Here is a 21222-nt window from a genome sequence, read left to right on the forward strand (position 1 = left end):
TACAGTATGTTGAATGTATATATCCGTCTTATCTTTCCATTCCAACAGTAATTTACAGAAAAATATGGCATATTTTATAGATGGTTTGAATTGCGATTAATTACGATTAATTAATTTTTAAGCTGGGATTAACTCGATTAAAAATGTTAACCGTTTGACAGCCCTAATATATATAAAAGAAAACAATGATTTGTACACGTATATGTACATATACAGTATATTTACATTTTTAAATGAAATACTGTAGTTTTTGTTTTTTAATTGGGGGGAAAAAAAAAAATCCGCAATGGACCAAGGCGCGAAATTTGAAGCGCGATATAGCGAGGGATCACTGTACATTGCTTTCGACAACGTTCTTGTCCACGGCTCTGGACGTCCAATTCATTTAAACTGGGAGGGGCAAACCCAGCCTCAATAAATTGGACGTCTATTGCTGTCAATGGCAGCCGATGAGTGAACAAGGAAAATGCCAAAATATCACTGCAAAATCCACTTTAACCAATGACAAAAAATTGGTCTTGCAAAAACAACAGCCCACCTGGAATAAAATACGGTATCCGGATACTTTTGACCAGCCTAAGACCGGCGCCATCTTGTAAAAATGTCAATGCCGGAGAGTCTCTCGAATCCAAACGGTGACGCAAGTCGGCTAATAGAAAATTATTTAATCAAGCACCGAGGAGAGCGAGAACAGCATGACACAAACTAACACGCGCGCAGGGAGAAAAAGAGAATGGAAGCCATGGGAGAGAGACTCAAATAGGATAAATGGAAGTGGGTCGCTGTGTACACACATACACGTACGCCGGTAGAAGGTAATCATACTGTACACGCATAATAAGTTGGAATATCAAGTAGATGGCAACGGGAAATACTAACTTCGTGGTGCTAAGAATTTCAAGAAGGTCAATGAGGTCTACGCGCACGGTCGTAACAATGTTTATTCGTTGGCTGCCGTCAACGGAGATAGATTTCCGATACAAAAAAATGGTCAGCTCGAAGTGGAAAAAACGTTTTGCCATTACATTGAGTACAATCAGAATTGAGTGGTGCTTGGACACTCCACAGAAGTTATTTAGTGGACTGTTGAAACCAACATTGAACTGTTTGGGAGTAACACACGATGTCATGTGTAGAAGAAAAATGGAACAGCTCACCAACATCAACACCTCATCCCCACCTTGAAGCATGGTGGAGGGAGCATCATGTTTTGGGGCTGTTTTGCTTACTCGGGGCCTGGACGACCTGCAATCATCAATCGAAGAATGAATTCAAAAGTTATCGGGATGTTTTGCAGGAAAACCTGAGGCTGGCTGTCAGACAGTTGAAGCTAAAAAGAGGATGGGGACTGCAACAAGACAATGATCCGAAACACAGAAGTAAATCAACTTCACAATGGTTTCAGAAGAACAAAATACACATTCTTTAGTGGCAAAGTCAAAGTCCAGACTTGAACCCCATTGAGGTGCTGTGGCATGAGTGATTCATGCTAGACATCCCAGGAATCTGACTGACCTACAGCAGTTTTTATAGAAAATTGGGCCAAGATTAGTCCTGATCTGCAGCTACTGGAAGCATCTGGTTGAAGTTATTGCTGTCAAAGGGTGGGCCACAAAATATTAAATGTAACGGTTCACTTACCCCTGCTCTAAGGTTTGCAGGCTTCATTTAAAAAATCACTTTATTCATTTTATCGACCAAACTAGAGGTCAATTTCAAAGCATCCCCATATTTCTGACCCCTGTGACCTTTGACCGTTGACCTCGTATTACATGTATTCATATGTTTCATATGACAAACACAAAGTTGGATCCCTCAATTCCTTCTTGAGTTATCTCCAACACAAACATACCGTTAATGAAGATGGTTGGCACATGTCGTGGCAAGAATGCCAAGCGAGCGAAGAGTAAAAGTTGGGAAAGGCAGGAAGTGGCGTCGGCCGGCGTTCAGGTCGCAACCTTTCACAGTCGACAAAATCCGACTTTTTAATGCTTTTTATCAAACGACACGCCGGAGCGTGTCTGACACCTTGACACACGTGCGCGCAAGCGTTTGCGCTCACGAGAGAGGGCGACGGATGACGAGCGTCTCGTCTGACCTCCTTTGGTGCTAAATTAAAACGAACCTAAATATTGACGTCTAATGAAGGTGTGTGTGTGTGTGTGTGTGTATATCATCATCTTCGGAAGGGTGACAAGCGTTTCTCTTTTTAGGGCGACGAGCGGTTGGAACGGAAACTATATCTCCAAAAGTACACATTGCACGTTGTTAGAATTTTTTTAATTAGAAATGTCCAAATTTCCCATTCGTTTTCAATGGCAGAAAAAGATGTGTGGTTATGATTTTTGTCCAAAACCATTACAGCCCTTTGACATTCAACTCAGCTGGCACCCATGTAAGTCGATGTCATTGACTGCCATACAACAAGACGTGTCCCCAAATCAACAGGAAGGTCTGTATCTACCAAAGCAAAGCCATATCGTAATTTCTCCAGAAATTGCAGTTTCCAGTTTCTTAGGGATGTCATTTTAGTGCTGTGCAACACAATTTTAGTTTTATTTGTTTAGTTCTATGTGAGAGTTATTTGACTGAATTTCACGGACATTTTTTTTGCTTTGCTTCACGTAAAACCATTTTTGTTTGTGTCAATTTGAGAATGCAAATTCAATGGAACATAGAGCAAAATGCAAGACAGTGCTTCAAGCATCACTCCCTCAGTCCATCGCGGATTTTTTTTTTTCAATTTAAAAAAGCAAGATTTTACAGTGGTATGAATAAAATAACCATCAAATGTGATCTGATCTTTGTCAAAATCACACAAATGAAAAAACTGCTTTAACTAAAACCACCCAAAGATTGATAGCTTCTCATATCTTAATAAGGATAGTATGCAAACAATGACAGAGATGGGAAAATAAGTGAACCATCACATTTAATATTTTATGGCCCCCCTTTGGCAGCAATAACTTCAACCAGACGCTTCCTGTAGCTGCAGATCAGGACTAATCTTGGCCCATTCTTCTCTACAAAACTGCTGTAGCTCAGTCAGATTCCTGGGATGTCTGGCGTGAATCACTCATGCCATAGCATCTCAATGGGGTTTAAGTCTGGACTACTCTAGAATGTATATTTTGTTCTGATCAAACCATTCTGAAGTTGATTTACTTCTGTCTTGTTGCAGCATCCATCCTCTTTTTAGCTTCAACTGTCTGACAGACGGCCGTAAGTTTCCCTGCAAAACTTTTGAATTCATTCTTCCATTACTAATGGCAAGTTGTCCAGGCCCTGAGGCAGAGCAAAACAGCCCCAAATCATGATGCTCCCTCCACCTTGCTTCACGGCGGGGATGAGGTGTTGATGTTGGTGAGCGGTTCCATTTTTCCTCCACACATTACTCCCAAACAATTCAACTTTGGTTTCATCAGTCTACTAAATAACTTCTGTGGAGTGTCCAAGTGCCTTTTTGCGAACATTAAACGAGCGTCAATGTTTTTGTTATTTTTTAGACGGCAGTGGCTTCCTCCGTGTAGTCCTCCCATGAACACCACTCTTGGCCATAGTTGTACATATACTTGATCAGTGCACAGAGATATTGCACAGTGCTGGGGATTTCTGTAAGTCTTTAGCAGACATTCTAGGGTTCTTTTTAACCTCTCTGAGTATTCTGCGCTGAACTCTTGGCGTCATCTTTAGTGGACGGCCACTCCTTGGGAGAGAAACAACAGTGCCAAACTCTCTCCATTTGTAGACAACTTCTCTGACTGTCGATTGATGACTTTTAGAAATGGTTTTGTGTCCTTTCCTAGCTTTATAGAAATCAACAATGCTTGATCGCAGGTCTTCAGACAGCTCTTTTGACCGAGCCATGATGCACATCACACAGTGCTTCTCATCAAGACAATTCTTACCAAATGTGTGTTTTATAGTGGGCGGGGCAGCTTTAAAGCACTCATCAGTGATTTGGCACACATCTGACTTAAATTGTTTGGTAAAAATTGTTTTCAATTGCTCCTTAAGTCTCCTTAGGCAGAGGGTTCACTTATTTTTCCCCTTCTGTCATTGTTTACATGCTATCCTCATTAAAATATGAAAACCTATAAATGTTTGGGTGGTTTTAATTAAAGCAGACACTGTTTTTACATCTGTGTGATTTTGACGTAGATCAGATCACATTGGATGGTGATTTAATGCAGAAATGTGAGACATTCTAAAAGGTTCAGATACTTTTTCATACCACTGTATAGAGATGTCCCATCCGATCAAGTACAGTGTCAGTCTCATTATACTTTGGGGGAAAAAAACGGGGGGGGGGGGGGAACATGACTTATATGTATCTCATTTCAATGCTAAATCAGAATAAATACATTGAACACACCAATTAAAAAAAAAATGTAAATAAGTAATAAGCTACACCTCTACATCGTGGATTTCGAATATCGGGGGGCGGTCCCCATTAACCGCAAAAACCGAGGGATCACTGTACGTGGTAATATACGGTAAAAATGGAGTCGTGATTGTGAGCACATACTTAAAAAAGGTCGTGGCGCATTACACCTGCCTTTGTTTACAGCTTTCATTGTAGGAGATGTAGGAAGGGGGCGACACATCAAAAGCAGATGGGAAGTGAAAGTTTTTTTGTTTGTTTGTTTTTTTTCCCCCCCGAGGAGTAAACATTGCACTAACGCATGTTAGCATCGTGGGACGACGGCCTGTCAGCGGTTCGTCAGTGGGTCAAAAGCAACTTTCAACTCACTCAACACCTCTGCGCTACCCATGAATAATGAATGCGTATCAGCGCACTTGTTGTGCGCTTCGCATTGGTCCGGCCCAGATTGGGAGTTTATGATGTCATCGATGTAACCTCAGCCGAAAGGTGACTCTGCGTGTCGTCACCCGATACGCCTCGTCAGTCGCTCGCACACATAAGGCCATATAGTCGGCCAAAAAGGATGACCTCTCATTTCTGCGTCAATCTGGCAGAAAATGTGCTTGGATTTTCTCTTGAGATGCCATCATACACTGCTTGCCAAAAGTATTGGCACCCCTGCAATTCTGTCAGATCATGCTCAATTTCTCCCAGAAAATGCTTGCAATTACAAATGCTTTGGTAGTAATATCTCCATTTATTTTGTTTGCAGTGAAAAAACACAAAAGAAAATGGGGGGGGAAAAATGAAATCATGATCATTTCACTTAAAACTCTACAAACGGGCCGAACAAAAGTGTTGGCACCCTCAGCCTAATACTTGGTAGCACAACCTTTAGACAAAATAACTGCGAACAACCGCTTCAGTTATCCATCAATGAGTTTCTCACAATGCTCTGCTGAAATTTTCTTCTGGACCATTCTTCTTTGGCCGGCTGCTCCAGGTCTGTGAGATTTGAATGGTGCCATTTTCAGATCTCTCCACAGGTGTTCTATGGTATTCTGGACATCTCATTAGAAGTCTCCAGTGTTTTCTCTCAAACCATTTTCTAGTGCTTTTTGGGTTTTGGGTCATTGTCCTGCTGGAAGACCCATGACCTTTGAGGGAGACCCAGCTTTCTCACACTGGGCCCAGCAAAATTTGTTGGTAGTCTTCATAATGCCATGCACACGGTCAAGCAGTCCAGTGCCGGAGGCAGCAAAGCAACCCCAAAACATCAGAGAACCTCCGGCATGTTTGACTGTGGGGACCGTGTTCTTTTCTTTGAAGGACTCGTTTTTTTCCTGTAAACTCTATGTGGATGCCTTTTCCGAAAAAGCTCTACGTTTGTCTCATCTGACCAAAAAACATTGTTCCAAAAATGTTTTTGGCTTTCTTTGGCAAACTCCAGCCTGGGTTTTTTATGTCTCCGAGTCAGAAGTGGGGTCTTCCTGGGCATTCAGATGCCGACGGATAGTACGGGTCAACACTGTTGTACCCTGGGACTGCGGGACAGCTTGAACGTCTTTGGATGTTAGTGCAGGACCATCCGCACAATCTTTGGTTGAAATCTATCCTCAATTTTTCTTTTCCGTCCACATCTAGGGAGGTTACCCACAGTGCCGTGAGCTTTACACTTATTGATGGCACTGTGCACGGTAGACACAGGAACATTCAGGTCTGAGATGGATTTGTACCCTTGAGATTGCCCATGCTTCCTCACAATTTTGCTTCTCAAGTCCTCAGAGAGTTCTTTCTTTTCTCCATGCTCAATGCAGTAGTACACACAAGGACACAGGACGGAGGTTGAGTCAACTTGAATCCATTTTATCTGGCTGCAAGTGTGATTTAGTTATTGCCACCACCTGTTATTTGCCACAGGTAAGTAAGAGGTGCTGTTAATGACACAAATTAGAGAAGCATCACATGATTTTTCAAAGTGTGCCAATAATTTTGTCCGGGCTATTTTTGGAGTTTTGTGCAAAATGATAATGATTTAAAAAAAAATTTTTTTTAAATTCTCTTTTGTGTTTTTTCATTGCAAGCAAAATAAATGAAGATATTTCTACCAAAGCATTTGTAATTGCAATCATTTTCCAGGAGAAATTGAGCAAAGTATGACGGAATTGCTGGGGGGCCATTACTTTTGTCCAGTAGTGTAAGTGATCTGACATCACATTTGGTGTTATTTCACTAAGATACGAATAGCACTCAACTAGCAAATTCATTCATCGTTTGAGTACTTTGATTTTTAAATTGAAAGGGGGTAAGGTAATGCCCCCCACCCCTTAATTTACGCTTGAATGCACAAATGTATTTACCGTATTGGCCTGAATATAGGAAGGTGTTTTTTGCATTGACCGAAAAAGAGGGGGTCGTCTTAGTTGCGGTCTAGACATTATACCCATTCACGATGCTAGATGGCGCTAGATATCATTGAAGCGATGTTCTGCCGTGACAGATCGCAGCTACTCTTTTTAGTTGAACCAGTTTGCATTATTTTATTGCAATGATTTTCCTTATTCAGATTTGCTTCAAGACTCCAGTTAGACTTTGATGGTTAATGCAGTTATTGCAATTTTGTTGTTTTATCACAATAGATTGGTTTATTTATATTCGTGATTGCACTTTAGTTTGCATATTTAAATGTACAGGCATTAAGATTTGAATGAGGCAAAATAACATGCTTTTTCTCTCAAATATATTGTTAATATTGTAGGAGTGGGAACCTCAGGGCACCTCACGATACCATACGATTCGCGATACAAGGCTCATGATAACGATTATCTCACGATATCTCGATACAGCGATTATCGATATATTGGTCAGAAATTGGATACATAATATTCTACGATACAACTGTTGAAACGGGAAAAAAAAGATATTTCAAAATAGAAAAAATACTGTTTAAGTCATTTATTTTACAGTGACACCTTTTCTGTGCAACATTGCTGTAAAATATAAAAATGTACTGCAAATTGTGCACCTGCACATATAGAGGAAACAAACCACAACCACTGATATTTCTTGGAGAGATCATGATGAATGGCACCCTTAATTTCTTTAAAGTTTTAAATCTTAAAAAAAAAAAAAAAAAAAACAGTGCTGTAGGTGTCAGTCAGCAGTTGAGCTTGGAGTGGGGCAATGATAAAATTGGTGGGTCTTTTCTTCGTGTATGACCTTTGTTGCCAAAAGCATTGGTTTGAGCACTTCCACCATCTGCTTCAGCATTTGAGATGTCGGACTGAGTCCCAATTTTCCTCACCTTAAGAACAACAAAATAAAACAAAAAATATTGGCTACTTAATAGCTGTTGAGTTGAAATCCTGATATTTTTTTGTGTTGGAAGTATTGAGTGAATTAAAAAAAAAATGAATTGAATGTATAGAAATTAAAAATGCAATAATGACCTATTTTTAATATGTAGGCTACATTAATTATCATACACATCACTTTATATGTCTTGGAAGCTATCCAAACCATTTTTATACTGTAACTTATTGTATCAAAATGGCAGTAATACAGTTTGTGTAGTAAACTCGATGGAAAGTGGTTCTCAAATAATATCATATAAATCGGTAAATTCATGTGGGCTTGTTCGATATTCATTTTCATCCAGTTTAGGGTCCTGCTTTATTTTATATCATTCAACACCAAATGTCATCAAAATAATACATATAAATTAAAGATCAATTACATTGCAAAACTTTCTTACCTCAAGTGATGGAAGCGAAGCAGTGAAGAAATCCGGTGTGCACTTCGCCACCAGCTGCCAGTGAACCTTATTTTTGTGAGACAATTCTTGCATACAGCAAAGTCCTTGTTCACCTTACTTCCTTTCTTGTTGGTCCCCATGTGTGATTTGTAGCAATATTTTTCTCATTTTTTCCTCCACCGTTCTCACGGAGCTTTATTTTTTCAACCCACTTGGAGCTTCTTCTCTTCTTCTCTAGATGACTTGTGCACACTTTACCTTCACCGCCACTCCCGAGCGCCCCCTAGTGGACCGCCAAGGAATTGCTCAACAAACATTGAGCAGTTTACAGCATCCATACTCCATTGTATGGCCAATGTGTTAAATAAAACTATCGATACTTGGCGGGAGCATATCGATAACCGATCTGGTTGCAAAATATCGCAATATATCGCTGTATCGAGATATTGTCACACTGTTATTGTTAACGTCATTTGTTTTGGGTGTACTGTAATTATTTTCTGTATAAAAATTAATTTGGTGTTCAAAAAGTCTTTTTTTCAAACTTGAGTCTTGAAAAAGAGGGGGTCGTCCTATAATCAAGGCCGTTTTATATTCGGGCCAACACGGTATTTTTGTCATTGAACTCATGGTCTGCCATTGACGGCACTCAATGTAAATTGTCATATAAACGGTTGAAGGTCAACGCCAGAGTGAACAGTCTCTGAAAAGGTTCAAACATAAAGGGAAAAAAATACAACTGAGGCCTCCGTTGAATCTATCGCCGTCAAACCTGTGTCCGGGTATAAGCCTACCTGATGTTTTGTAAGCGCAGGGTTGGTCCAACATCCCTGAGAACATTTCCATCATTTCCTTTCAATGGATATGTTTTCAAAGCAATTGATGATTCACCTTCACACTCTGCACGCTAAAGTGCTAAAAGATGCGGCGACGAAGAAAATGTTCATGACTCACGCCATGCTAATCACAGGCTAGCTTCATGCTAATGTAAGAAAGGCAGTAGACGAGCTCATGAAAATTAGCAAGGTTGTTAATAAGTGCCTCTTGAACTGAAGTAGCGCTCGTTACACAGAATGAATATTATTTTGGTGGCGTTTTGACTTTGCGAGGGCGCGGCCGCGCCGGTGTCGCGGCGCCGTGGCATATTTCACTTTAATTCGCTGTTGAAATGTTGTTCGAAGCTGGATGGCTGCGTTAGCGGCTCCGGGCTTCCGTTACTGTCTGATGGCCGTTTGACGACGCCCATAAAACATTTTATCTCCCCGCCGACCTTGACCACCGCGTGAACTCGGCACGCTCCCGACGCCGGGGCGCGCGCCGCCGACTCTCGGCGACGGGACACTTAGCGAGACGTTGAGAGCTAATATGGAAATGATAAGAGTACATGTTGTGCGTGCGTTTGCCAGTCTTGCTCATCGCCTTCCTCCTCCTCACACATCATCATCCTCCTCTCCTGCTCTCTTCTTGAGTCCACATGTTCAACATTCAGGCCGTGCGACGATTCTAATGAAATGACTTATTCCTCAACGACTTTGATGCCTTTCATTATTCATTATATGTTTGTCGTTTTTTTCATTGTGTGAATGAGGCACTAATAGACACGTTGAGTCAAAGTACAATGAGAGGAAAAAGTGATCAAGCTAATTGAACGTGGCTCGATTGTCATCAAAATCACAAGAATCAACTCATCGGCTCAAGCTGTTAACGGCGCTAGGCGTCCGATCCATTTGAAACGGACCTTTTGGCCATTCGTTTTTCCCTAAACAAACGAGCCCAATTCCGTTTGTTTTTATGTGTGTTAGCAAAAAACGAGAAAGGAATAGTTTCCCAATTAAAAACTGCCAATTAAATTAGGGCTGCAGCTATCGATTGTTTTATTAGTCGATTAATCGATGAACTAGTTAGTTCGAATAGTCAAGTAATTGGATAAGGAACATAAAAAAATCAAAATACCTCCGCTGAGCCACAAGCGGTATGAAAATGTAAATAAATGAGGCTCTAAGTACAACAAAAGAACAATTGGATAACTCGCATAGCAAATGTCCGCTAGCTTAAATGCTATAAAATGCAAACTTTTTTTTTTTTTTTTTCAACAGTGCTCTTAACAAATGGTTCATGCATATATTCCCACACACAAAAAAAACGGCTAAATATACCAAAAAACTAAATTAAAAAATGCATTCAAAAAAACATTATCTCAAACAAAGACTTGTAAGTCTTAACAGGGAGCAGCTCGATTCAGGCATGTTAAATGAAGTTATTACTGTTGCCTCTAGAGGGCAGTGTATTCACCCAAATCAATAAAGCTAAATGCAAACACTTTCAAAACAAACCATTACAATGCCACTTAAATTAAATGAATACTCTATGCAGCTAAATTGAATTGCCCCATTTAGTTGCCCCAACCAACATGGCCGCCTTACGGCATGTCACTTAGTCAGACACGCTGGCATCTTCTCTTCGTATCTGTTTGAGTAACAACACAACACGTTTTGGATCCATCGTAGACGGTAATTGAGAAGTTGTTGCGATGTGTGAACCTGTCCGCCATATTGGGTGGGGCATAGCTGCTCTGTGAACTCCTACACAAGAGACTCCTCGTTTGTTTATAAATTTGTGCAACAACAAAAATCACACAAAGGTGTAGACTTTTAATCCAATTGTACAAAATGAGTTTGTGAGCGACAATCACGTCAGCATTTCCCACTCCCCAGCGACCTCAAAGCAAAGTCTGTTTCAGCAGGGTGTAGCAATTTGCACTCTGGAATCAATTTAATCATCTGCTGAGTAGTTTTATGAAGTTTTTATATTGTTATGAGATAAATATTGATTGTGAACAGCTCCAGAAGATGCACGTGGCAAATTTGTTATATGACCTTTTTGGATGGTATTGATACGTTCTGTAATTGCCAGGTAATCGGGCTTCATTTCACGCATTAATTAGCTTCCTCTGAGCTAATGGGAATATCATAAACGTGTCTATACTTCTTGAGTATCATCTACATTTGGGTTTAGAACCTCGTCTCCCTCGGTCCCGCCTCCGTCCCGTCCTAAGCCCCGCCCTCCCGGCAAAGTGTCACTTGGCCGGCTGCCCGCCGTCTTCCGATGGCCGCGACAATGCGCGTTTCCTCCTTTCACGCTAATTGAATTGACGTCTTCATCCTCTTCATCTTCATCGTGGCTTCAAGCGACGGGAGGGGCCGCCGTGCGCCGCCTAACCCTTTACGGGCCGCTCGCTGAACAAACGTTTGTTCGTCCCAAAGGCGTAGGTTTGCATAGGGACGGTGGGGACATAACACTACCAACTTTTAAGCTACCTTATTTGCATTATACAGTTTAATGAGTTCAGTTAATTTAGATTGCCTTCTCATATGTTGTAAGGATACAATAGACCCTACCAGGGCCGCGCAGAGACCGATGGTGCTCATAGTTCAAAAGGGGCACATGAAAAAGTATTTAATACACCTTACAACAACATAACTTAATGAATAATGAATAGAAATCAACACTGTCATCAACACTTTCTGGCTTTGACTCAGTCTGCCTTTGCCTCTTTTCTTCCTTCAACCTCTACATCAAAACTTCCTTCCTCTACTTGTTGTTCATCTAAAAACAAACAAAATCAGATGTTCACTGAGCCACGATCAGCAATTTTTTCCAAAACTATTATTTCATTATTATCCATTTTGTCAACTCTAGCACCTAATAAACGTTATAGAACAACAATATTGCAATTGTGTTCTTGTATTTCATACCTGAATATCCTTGCAAACTGTGTTATTCTTACCAATCCCCCAACCTCCTTTCCTTACAAGGCATTTCTACACAATGAAATATAAATCTTAAATTTAAGAAATCAGATTCCCCCGGTGGCTTTTGTTTTGAAAGCTTTCTTAATTTCTATCTTGACGGGCTCGATGCGAGGCCCGCGCCTCCATCTGAGAACCTGCCGCTTAATTTGACTCAACACGGGAAACCTTACCCGTCTGGCTGCCGGTGGCCCCCCACCTCGCGTACACCGCGCGCCCTGGCCATGGCTGGCTATCGGGGTCCCACCAGTGTGCCGCGACGTGGAAGCGATCGGTGGCCAGCGTCCGTGCCGGGGCGGTGGTGTAACATTGGGGTTCCACTGGAGTGCCGCGACGCGGCGGTGGGGTGGCTGGCGAGCGGCCCAACACTAGCCGGGCCAGCAAGCGAGTGGGCGTGCAGGGGGGAGGGGTTATGCGGCGGCTTAGCCCCGCAGATTTTCAAGTGAAAAAAGCCCAGTCAAAAGGGGCATTTTGGGCGTGTAGGGGCAAAGGGGCAGGTGTTCAAGCACCCTCCGCACGTGCCTGGATCCTACCATTATTAAGTGAATTATTTTTGAAGGAATCTGACCTTTTGGCCAGATTGCCGGAATCACGCCAGCCGAACCGCCGGACCCGCGGTGTCGTAGCTCCAACGACCTGGGCCGGCAAAACTCCCACAACCTGGCCAAAAGGCCAAACTCCGCATGTTCACCTTAGTCTTAACCCCTTGTACTGACTCCATTTTGAAAGCTGGAAAAAGGCTTCAAAGCACAAGTTGACCATTTATTCAGGTCGACAGCGATCAAACAGCAAGGCGAGACAGAAACAGACTCAGGCGAGGAGGCAGACTCGTTCCATATTACAAGTCAACAAAAGGTTCCCGAGAAAAATGACCACGATGAGTGAAACATTGTCTTTTTGAAGGCTCTCGCGGGGCGGGCTGTGGAGAAGAAGGGTGTGTTTAAGATTGTCTTTTTGTGGATTGGACAGGAGGATTCGGGAGTTACTGTTGTCAGGACATCAAGGGTTGTGGATTTTGCCACCTCAGCGTCAAAGGGGCTCTTGGAGTCTTGTCAGTCGTGTTATCAGTTGAATATCGGGCGTTCTCCGGGGTTAGGGTTCTTTCTGGACCGTTCGGAAGAACTGATTGCGAGAGTTGGTGGTGCAGACGCTGGCTTGTAGGTGTCTTGCCTCATCAGCGTCAATCTTGCTCAATCAGTTGCATGACGCACACGTTGGGCTTCTGTGATAAGAAGGCGTCATGTACCTCTTATGCCCTATATTGTGCTTGTTTTCCTTAAACTATAAGTGCTATTTCTTTTATATTGGGTGTGTTCGAGTAATACACGCAGTCAAAAAGTAAATCCGAGAACCGATACTATTCCCTGATTGATTATATTGTGTGTTAGAGTAATTCAAACAGTCGATCGGTAACTATGAGAAAATATACTATTCCCTTCATTTTGTTATTACGGTCAGACTTACATTGATCCCTTTTCACTGGCTGAAAGTACCAGTCCATTTTTTCCCCACCAATGCCCGTTTGATTGGCTGATGACTATTCGCCCATGCTACACAGACACACACGCACATGTACACTCACACAGCCCCTACAGATTTATACCTCCTCCGCCCGCTTCGAAGTGGAGGGATATTCGTTTTTTCAGCCAGCAGCAGCCCCTGCAAGTAATGTAAAAAGATGTCAATGTTGTGGAGGTGGGGGAAACGCCACTAATTTTGCTACTGAAAGTCCGATCTGCGTCAAGCTAGCCGGCCCTCATTTGGACCATTGTTTGAATTATGTGCATTATAGTAAGGCAACGCAGTGGCTTCAGAGTGCAAGTCCATTGATTATGAAAAAAAGAAGAAAAAACGGGGAGCTATCCAAGAATGGGTCCACTTCAGGGTGACGCTGACATGAACATGAACTGACATGGGGGGAAAAAAATCATCTGTGAAATGAAATCGCACATCAGATTTTCATGAGTGTACATTTGTTCAAGTCTTTGGGTAGTCTAGTATGGCTCAGATGCAGATCAGTCTTTGGATTTCTGATTCTTTTTCATGGTTTTCATTCACTTTTATATTACAATACTTTAGTTTGAGTCCAGGGGTGCTCCAGTGTCCCCCAGAAGTGGACCCATTTTTGGATAACACCCCGTTATTTTAATAAAGGGACTTGCACTTCAAAATGTTTCTTTAGTAGTTTTGAAAACAAAGGTTTGAATCCAACGTTGTATCACCTGAACCAATACACATGAAAGTCACTACAGATTTATTTTGCTCTGATCATTTAGCCTATCGATTAATTTGGTTCGTATTCGTGACAAATGTAGCCCTGAAAAGTTTGGTCTTATTAATGTCTCATTCCCCAGCAAAAAGTGTACATGCAGGTTATGCTGTTATATCGTCCCTACCAATGTTGAGACCACACCCTTGCTTCGCCCCTCCGCTCGAAATTCGTGAGCGTTCGCGACCCGTCCTCCCTGTTGAAATAAATTGGACGTCTATTGTCGTCAACGGCAGGCGGCGAGTTAATCGAATGACCGGACAAGAGTCATGTTTCAACCCTCTGTACATTTCTTCTTCACTGCGCCCAAATCGAATTTGGTAAAGGCGCGTACGTGCGAGAGAGTGGCCGATGACAGCTTTTGATAAGAACAGAAAACAGAGCCGGATTTTCCTTTGATGCGGCGAGCGGTGGTCACGTAGGCGCTCGTTTTGACAGCGAGTATGAGATGCTAACAATTAGCGGTTAGCTTAAAGAATTGAGCGGTCGAGCGTGAAGATGTCAACGTTGATGTGTGAGTATTGTCGTAGCAACAGATACTGATAATATGTTACGATTAGCAAATTAGCGACACAACATTAAGCTTTTTATAATGTGTTACATTGAAATAAAAGCTCTGCATTCTGTCGTTCATTCGCCCCTCTCGCTACAAGTGGACTGGACGTCCATCACCGTCAATGGCAACCAATGCATTTTATAAATGCCTCATAGTGGCATTTGATAAGGATCCCTTTATCTGTTCTTGAGTCATTCCTTTGATGACATCTGTGACCTTTGACCAATGTTGAACTCGAAATTCAAATTTTTGATCCTTTTCATCCTAAATATTTTCTTTTTTAATGAAATGGTTGAATATTTGATGTGAAAAGTGGAAAAGCTAAAAATATTCTTTTTTTTTTTTTTTTTTTCAATGATTGTATTTCATGATGACCTCTGTGACCTTTGACCAATGTTGACCTCAAACTAAATTTTTGATACTTTTCATCCTACTTATTTTCTTTTTAATGAAATGATTGAATATTTGATGCAAAAGTGGAAAAGCCCAAAAAAATATTTTGTCTTTTCAATGATTGTAATTAATGATGACCTCTGTGACTTTTGACCAATGTTGAACTCGACATCCAAATATTTGATCCTTTTCATCCTAAATATTTTCTTCTTTTTAATGAAATGATCGGATATTCGATGCAAAAAGTGAAAAAGCCCCCCCCCCCCCCAAAATTCTTTTCAATGATTGTATTTTTAAAAAACTTGCCCATTTTTTAAAAAATTGTTTTTGATTGAACAACCCAAATAATGAAACATCAGTGAATAGAATTTCTACATTCCTGATGATCGATTTAACGAATCAAAATAAGCGTTTTTGGCAGCTGTCGTTGGCCGTCCTCTAATAAAAGTAGAAAAGTACTTTGGGAAAGGAAAGAAAAGTAGCAAAGGCACACAGGCGGGGAAAGCCGTCGGCGGAGGTAGGCGGACGGGCGGGCAGGCGGGCGGGGCTGATTGCGCGGGGCTTGATTGCGAGGTCGCCGAGCCGAGCGGCGTCTTCATCACGCTCAATCACGCCGCTGCCAGATCCTCCAATCAAAGGAGGAGAAGCACTCAGACTTTCCCCGCTCCTCGAAACGCACTCCACTTATCTTCCGTTTATACTTCAGGGTTTTTCCTGCTTTGCATCAGAACTATTGACGGCAATAGACGTCCAATCCGTCTGAACTGGGAGATATTTTCTATTATTTTATTTGATTAAAACTAGATTTCAATATATGTTATTTATTTTTATTATTATTTATTATTTCATTATTATATATACAGTAGTACCTGGGTTACGATGTACTCGACTTACTTGATTTCGACGTTACGATGCCAGAGTCTCGACTGCGGCATTTGTCTCCAGTCGTTTTTTTAATTTTATTTTATTAATATGACGTGTTCTGTCCTCACTAAACGTGAAGTTGTTCAGCTTTACAGACATCAAACAACAAACCTTTTGCCAATTTGTGAAGCTGTAACAAACATACGTATGTACGTACACTTATGCATTTGAACAATAAAACACATGACACAAAACAATTGGTGTTCAAACGTCCATCTAGTCTGATCAGTATGTAAATTTAGTAGATTCAATTAGCCTGATTTGCCTAACAAAAGTTAACAAAAGCTTAAATGCTACGAATGCCGGCGTATTTACAATTCTCATAGCAAATTGTTCGCACGTAGCTCCACAAACTGTAGCTGTAAACTTAATATCAAATGCACACACATCACAAACATACAGTAGAATAGCTGAAACAACTTACAGCCTTATGTGGGCCAAACCAGAGCGTAGGTGACCTTTATCCATCTCGGATGTCTGCGTCTGATACAAGGCGACAGTCCTGCCCAACCCAAAGCTGCCACTAGATGGGAGTGTATCCTACATCATTCAACAAAATACAGTACATTTTGGATAATTATTTTGGGGTACTTAAAGGGTTCGTTCCCACTAACGCGGAAATTTGGTTTATGTTGCCAGCGTAGGATGGGAACTCCTTCGTAACCCGGGGACTACCTTTAGTAACCTTCATTGGGCGGCCGTGGTGCGGTTGGTAGCTCGTGTTGTCCTGGGACGGAAGGGTCAACGGTTTGATTCCCGCCTACGACTGTCCATTATCGAAGTGCCCTTGGGTAAGACGCTGCACCCTAATGTTCCCCAGATGGTTTGGCAGCGCCTTGCATGGTAGCAGCACCATTGGTGTGTGAAATGGTTAATTTGTGCTAATGTAAAGCACTTTTGGCATGATAAACGTGTAGATAAATGTGCCATCTAAGTAGACTCCATATACCATTCTTTATTACATGTATTCATTGTAGTTGACAAACAAACATGACTGTAACACAAGTTGACGTTTCTTCGGATCAGGCGTCTATAGCCGTCGACAAGTTCGTTCTGCTCCGTGCCTTCCGCTAGGGCTCGGTGCTGCCCTGGCGTGTCGCGGCGCAGTGCAGTATGGGTTGACACCGAAACTTGTCTAGATAAGCATAAAAAGGAGGCCAAAAAACTGGGGGTTAATGATCTCGACGTGTGGTTTGCAGCTGGTAGCGTGGGCCAGCCAGCAGCAGGATCAGGATGACAAGATGGCCGGCTGTGTGTTTCCAATGGGACCAGAGAGCTTTCAGCGCTTCACGCCGGACTCCCTGGCGGCCATCGAGCAGCGCATCGCCAAGGAGGAGGCCCGCCGCAACAAGCACTACCAGGAGGTAGGTAGGCACTACCGCTATTACAACTGATAAACTCGGTCAGTGAAAGAGTCTGGTTTTTACCCGTGCGTTCGAGGACCTCGGCGACGTGGAGGTCCCTCGGCCCCGGGCCGACCTGGAGGCGGGCAAGCAGCTGCCGCGCATCTACGCCGACATCCCCCCTCACCTGGTGGGCGTCCCCCTGGAGGACATCGACCCATACTACTTCAAAGATCAGAGGGTACGACTCGACAAAACCCGGGAAAAAAAGGCTTTTCATTCCCCGTGAAAAACGCTGGCGTCCTTCCCCGCCGCGGGAGGCAGAGCGAAAAGCGAGGCTGGCGAGCGATGCGTCGCCGTCCCTCGCCAGCCTCGCGTCCCGGCTCTTCGGGGACGTTCGTTTTCTCGCCGCCGTTGACGAGATCAAGCGTTTGCGGTCGCGCTGCCAGTTTAGAAGAGGGAAGCCAAAAACAAAAACATCCACGTCAGAGTAACTACAGTTTTAACGAGTTTTAACCCTATCAGGGACAGTGGTGACAACAGTGAACATCTATTCAAAAGTTGGCATTCGCTTGGTTCAGTGATTGATTTTTTTTTTTCTCCCCCAAAATGGATCCTTAAATGAATCCATTTATTTCAAATATTGATATATTCTCGATTTTTATTGCCCATTGTAGAATACATGCGAGCAACACTAATACTAAAATTGTATGTCTAATAGGGGCTGCAAAATGCTAACCTAAGTTTGTCATCAATAAAATATAATATTTCAGCATTTAACAAAAACAAAAATTGTGCATGAAAGGGTTAGCGATTAGCTGGTGATGGTATGGTGTTCCATGAGTGCGTGTGGCTCATCTGGAACAGAGAAACACGCCGCCGTCCAAGCAACGAATTGGGCTCGTACAAGGACATTGAGCAAAAGTTGCTTCACCATACAAATGTTTACTCGTACGTCAGCATATGACATCATTTTTGCAACTTGCCGTTGAGACCTCGCGAGCCCTACCCGTGCCTTTTTATGACGTCGAGCGATATCAAGTTTAGCCTCTCGTTGAGCAGAAGCACTTGCTTCAAGTGGCGCGTTTGGACTGCCGCTGGCACAAGCAACATATTGTGCGGGTTAAAGTGATTGTAGTTGTACGAGTTCCTTCCTTCCCTTTCAACTGTGTTGTGCGCTGTTGTTCCCTTGAACATAGCTGGAAGAAAAAAAGCTTCAATCTGTTGGCCACAGTATACATGAATTCTATAGACTTTAATTGGCCCCAAGTGTTAGTGCTGAGCATCCCTGAAAAGGCAGCAAATACAGCATACTGTATTTACTCACCCAACCCAAATGGATTTTGGACACTGATTTGGCACTTGAAACTGATCTGCCTCTTTTTAAAGAAACTTGCAATACAGTGATCCCTCGTTTTTCACGGTTAATGGGGACTAGAAGCCGCTGTGATAAGTGGAAAAAACGCAAAGTAGCGGGAAAAAAAATTTTTGTATGTGTGTTCAATGTATTTATTCAGATTTAGCATTGGAAAAAGATATATGTGACATGGTTTTCACTTTTTTCCCCAAAGTATAATTAAAAAAAAAAAACTTATGCATATATATTTTAATAAATGGTTTTCAAGCACTTCAAATGTAATTTTTAAACACGTTACTGTCCCACCAATTTTTTGTAAAACAAGAATAAAGTCGAAAAATACTTTATGAAATGCTTCATTGAGTGAGTTTACTGAAATCCGCTCAAGCTGCTCGCTTACAATGAGTTGCCGCAGCAACTGTTTAACAAGTTAAACAATGATTAACGCATGCGGCGCTTTGAAGTTTCGGCTGACAAGCGTCTCTGGCAAGATCAATCCTTAACGCCTGTCAATCATGGTTAACTTTAACAAGCAACTCCAATGCACTGCCTGACCATGAAAAGCAGCAGGAGGGAGAGTGAGAGACTACGTGATTGGATGGGAACAGCGCTATAAAATACTGGTATAGACTTCATAATGTATTGACGGGGCAAGGGGCCGATTCATAGGGGGCTAATCTCCATCAAAGCTGACCGAGTGGAAACGCAGACAAAGAGCTTCTTCCGTTGAAAATCTTTGTGAATAATTGCTTAAATCCCTGAATTCTTGATAGATATGGACGTAAAACAGTCTTGATTCTTGGTTAAAAGCAAAAAAAAAACAAAACAAAAAAACGTGCAGTTAGCATTTATTTTACAAAAATATGTCAAAGTACAATGTTAGTCTGTTAGTGAATGTAGCTTGCAGCTGCCTGATGTAAACTGATTTTCCAGTGAAAATTCTTGTGAATAAATGCTTAAATCTGCGAATTCTTTATAGATATAGACGTCAGTCTCGATTCTTGGTTAAAAGCAAAAAAACTGCAGTTAGCATTTATTTTACGGAAATATTGCGAACTCTGATGCCAATGCGAGGCTTTCTCCCATTGATTTATTTTATTTTTTTTTTCAAAATGCATGCATGGTACGAAAAATATAGCAATAACCTTGGAATCCTCAAACAAATCACTCTTTAGACAATCCTTCCTGTTTGTATGCATTACAGCTTTCGTTCTTTTTCAACCTAAATTCGGCGTTAGATCGCTGCATGCGACCGACTGCTAATAAATGAAGGAGAGTGTTGGACGGTACCCTTCGGGCAGGCGTGACACAGTGAATGGGGAATGTGTCATGTCAGTACATTATGAAGTCTATGATGCTGCATTTATTGATTGAAAAAAAAAAATCCGCGATGGACTGAGGGTGCGAAGTTCAAAGCGTGAAGTAGCGAGGGATCACTGTATGTTTGTCATTTGAGAGAGAATAGGTCAAAGGTCAGAAAAGGAAGTCATCACTTGGTATGGCTTGAGCCTATTGAAGTTAAATTTACAGGGTATGACGATATGAGAAAGGGTCAGAGTTCAGAAATATAGCAATACTTGGAATCTGGCCGCTTGGACAGAAGGCCCCTCTGTTATTTATTGCGTATAAAGTATGTTATATATTCCTATTTGCAATATAAAATGCTACCTTAAATGATGTATTTTGTGGTACAATATGCTGTATGTATTGCATTTGGCTATATGACTGATATATTATGACAGACAATTATTCAACAGTAGATAAATGAAAGAAATGCTAAAACATGCTTGCACATTTCCTGAAATATTGTACTATTTAAAACAAAAACAAACACCCGTTGTGATATTTTTCCAGTGTAACTAATGATTATTTTCTTTTGTTTTTGTGGTCAGACCTTCATAGTGTTGAACAAAGGCAAAGCCATCTTTCGCTTCAACGCCACGTCGGCGCTCTACTTCTTCAGCCCCTTTCACCCCGTGCGCACCGTCGCCATCAGGATCCTGGTGCACTCATATCCTTCGCAAGTTGCCCGCCGACACTAGCCGACCCGCTATATTGCTAGCACGTGTTAAAAATAGCAGAGTGAACTCAGTCACGGCCATTGACGGCTATGAATGTCCGATCCATTCAAAGTGGCAGCCAATGAACTCTAGCTCCATTTTTCGACAGTAAAGACGCGCGCCTTCCTCCCACTTGCGCCGTCAGCTGACAGCGAGCATGACAGTCCCGATTTCACACCCGAAGCCACTCCCTCCCCCCCCTTCAATTCCCAAACGACGTCCACCCCAATGTCCTCACCTCACACTCCGGTATTTTTAGCCGGCGCGGCGGCTGCCGCCGTTGAGAGATGGCGAGTCGACCGACACGCCGCCGTTGTTGCCGGATAAGCGGGTGAAGAGGTCGCCGGCCCAGGCGCGGCACTGCTGATGTGGCGCTCGGGGGGCCCGGGGA

General features: G+C 42.3%; 1 protein-coding gene across 2 annotated transcripts in view; it reads left to right on the plus strand.

The window, feature by feature from the left end:
• LOC130908576 (sodium channel protein type 4 subunit alpha-like) overlaps window positions 1-21222 on the plus strand; it is a 123882-nt gene that overhangs the window by 16430 nt on the left and 86230 nt on the right. For both annotated transcript variants that reach the window (XM_057824145.1, XM_057824144.1), the window contains exons 2-4: window positions 17271-17435; window positions 17512-17655; window positions 20664-20781. In XM_057824145.1, coding sequence (XP_057680128.1) covers window positions 17313-17435; window positions 17512-17655; window positions 20664-20781 — 385 coding nt within the window. In that variant the 5' untranslated portion in view covers window positions 17271-17312. The remainder of the gene's footprint in view (window positions 1-17270; window positions 17436-17511; window positions 17656-20663; window positions 20782-21222) is intronic.

The sequence above is a fragment of the Corythoichthys intestinalis genome, chromosome 20, assembly GCF_030265065.1.
Source record: "Corythoichthys intestinalis isolate RoL2023-P3 chromosome 20, ASM3026506v1, whole genome shotgun sequence".
Taxonomy (NCBI): Eukaryota; Metazoa; Chordata; class Actinopteri; order Syngnathiformes; family Syngnathidae; genus Corythoichthys; species Corythoichthys intestinalis.